Source organism: Polyodon spathula, unplaced genomic scaffold, assembly GCF_017654505.1.
Source record: "Polyodon spathula isolate WHYD16114869_AA unplaced genomic scaffold, ASM1765450v1 scaffolds_94, whole genome shotgun sequence".
Lineage (NCBI taxonomy): Eukaryota > Metazoa > Chordata > Actinopteri > Acipenseriformes > Polyodontidae > Polyodon > Polyodon spathula.
Window position 1 is genome coordinate 1 of NW_024471588.1, and position 2,664 is coordinate 2,664.

Sequence of the window (2,664 nt, forward strand, 5' to 3'; positions counted from 1 at the left end):
GTGCAGGCTGAGCCCCTCCTGCAGAATGAGCATAAACACCTCTGAGTTGAGCACCACGGCGTACAGCAGCCCCGCGCTCATGTACAGCAGGCAGCTCAGGAAGTAGCGGTAGTTTTGGAAGCCCACGCACTGGCCGAAGAAAACGCAGTGGTGATCCCGCCGAAGCACGCAGGCCTTGCACTCGTAGCAGTGCGAGCAGCGCGGGGGGGTGTGGGTCTCACAGCTGTAGCAGTACCTGCAGCGAGAGAGGGGTTAAAGGGACCGGCGAACAAGCACATCCGTTCACCGTGTGCAGCATCAAGATTTATTATTTACATCCTTACACCTGCCTTCATGAATTGCCGCACAGCAATCAGCGATATAGAAACAACAGGCATTGGTGTGTGAAAATGTTAGACCGCTTTGTGCTTTAATTAGACAACTTCTAAAAAGCCTCCTGCACTTTACCATTTGGGGCTTCCTTTTCCGTTACTGTTTTAAATGAATTGCATGTGTGATCTGTTAAAGTGGTCAATTCAGTGAGACAACGCTTGATTTCATGTGCACAGCAAATTACAACCACAGAAGCAACAGGGTGTTCGGACACATTTGCACGCTGCTGTAGGTCTCAAGGGTGCAGTTTTGAAACCTACGTCTTCATTTTAAAACCTGACATCCGGTACTGAACTAGGGTGATGAAAGTTTTGTTTGCAAGCCTTGCTTTCAGATCGTCTTGCGTTTCCCGAGTCACAGGGAGGGTGAAATCATACGCTCATCCCTTCAGTGGCTTCTTTCCTGTCAGTAACCAATTCGCTTCTGAGGTGGAAGGACCAAGAAAGCAATGCCAACAGACTTCCTGGAAGGCAAGGCAAGCAAACTAAGAACTTTCTGTAGTCTAGTTTAGCACCAGACGGAGGTTTAAAATGAAAACACACTTCGCAAAGTATCCACTTGAACTGAAGCGCTTTCTTGCAGGAGCAAACAGTGTGGACTAGAGGTTTCTGTCAACGTCTTGAATCGGTTTACAAACACACACATTGTATGTGGGTAGCATGCATGTGTCACATAAAACTCAAAACACTGAATTACACAGCACGCCAACTGCTGTGTCTCCTCTCTCTCTCTCACGCCGCGACTCCACCCTTCCACGACCACGGTTCTAGAAGGCAGGTTCCAGGCTTAAAAAACATAAATTATATTACCAAATTAAAAAATAACAGTGCAAATGCATGCTATTATTATTATCTTACTTCCAGCCTTGCCCGAACCCGGCTCCTTCGAGAAATACCCCCCGAATGGTGGGGCTCCTTTTAAGAAACAGCCTTGCGTTCCACATGATGTTGCCCAGCATGAAGAGCTGGGAGGCGATGTGCGCCCCTTTCCACACCCCGCTCCACTCGCCGTGCTTCTCTCCCGGTCCCCGGGGCGCCTCCACCACAACCAAGTACATCACCTCGGCCGTGATGGCCAGCACCAGGAACGTGTTGATCACGACCGGCAGGACCTGACAGCACGACTCGGCGCGGCTCCACACTCGACCGGAGAAACGCAGCATATTCATTGATTTTTTATTTATTTTTTTTTTAAACGATTTTTAAAAACAGTATAGCAAAAATAAGGATACAAAAACAATGTTTGTACTACTAATGCAGGTTCACCAGTTTGGTTTAGTGTTTCAATGACGTGTTTTCCACATCAAAAGCGTCCTATGGTTCAAACCACTACAGGGGCAAAATAATAATAATAATAATAATAATAATAATGCAGTATTTATTTTACGTATTGAATTTAGTTAGTTGCACGAAATGTACTGTATAGCTTCCCTTGGCGGTCGTGGTATTCATGCAAATATTAATTAATTGGGTATTTAGGATGCAGAATTAGTTCAGAAATTAATCGATACAGACCATGTAAAAAAAAAATAATAATAATAATTACCAGGACACTGCCATGACAACGACTTCTCTACGAAATACACGTCATTTCTTTATAGATCGCTGCTGTACCTAAATATGTCCATTTCAAACCGTGCAAGGAAATGCACAACAGAGACAATATCTACTGGCGGTTCTAAAAAAACTAAAACAAAACCCTCCTCTTGGTTTATATTAATAATATTATTACTTGATAAATAACGCCCGCCTTTCTGTATTCATAAGCATAAAAAATATATTTTGGATTTTTTTAAAAAACTACCCCTTCCGCCGATCTGTCGCCGCGCCACACGCACCCAATTTTGCAGGAGCTCCGGTTTGCAGTTAAGACGAGCGGTGAATCCGGAGCCATTGTGGCTCCACACCGGCTCCGGATCGCATAGCTCTCCACAGAGGCTGGAGCCGCAATGGCAGACACACGCTTACAGTTTCATAACCTGCCTCATTTTAGTGAATAGAAACGGGAGGCGCTTGCTGTTGTGATCGACGAGTCGCGGGACCAATAAGAACAGAGGTTTTGCAGAGGCTGCTTCTAAGGTGTGGAGCCGCCTTACCCATTTTAACCAATAGAGAGAGCTGAAAGACAGCTTGGGCGGGAGCTTGTTGTGCTGACTGACAGCTTGACCAGTTTAATGGGTGCGATCACGGAGATCATTCTGCGCAGAATCTCAGCGATTTATCCAGCCAGCTACTATATATATATTTAAAACCTGAAAGAGCACTGGTGACGTCTGCAAATATATTTGTAAAC

At 45.4% G+C, this 2,664-nt stretch overlaps 1 protein-coding gene across 1 annotated transcript; it reads right to left on the reverse strand.

Annotated features, from left to right (window-relative positions):
* Positions 1–3: 3 nt before the first annotated feature.
* zdhhc24 (zinc finger DHHC-type containing 24) lies at positions 4–2,322 on the reverse strand (the record flags this gene model as incomplete). The annotated part of the gene is made up of 2 exons (XM_041240355.1): positions 1,230–2,322; positions 4–235 (listed from the first exon to the last, which is right to left on the reverse strand). Coding segments are annotated over exons 1-2 (543 nt in total), but the record flags the coding sequence as incomplete, so codon positions are not given.
* Between the last annotated feature and the right edge of the window lie 342 nt (positions 2,323–2,664).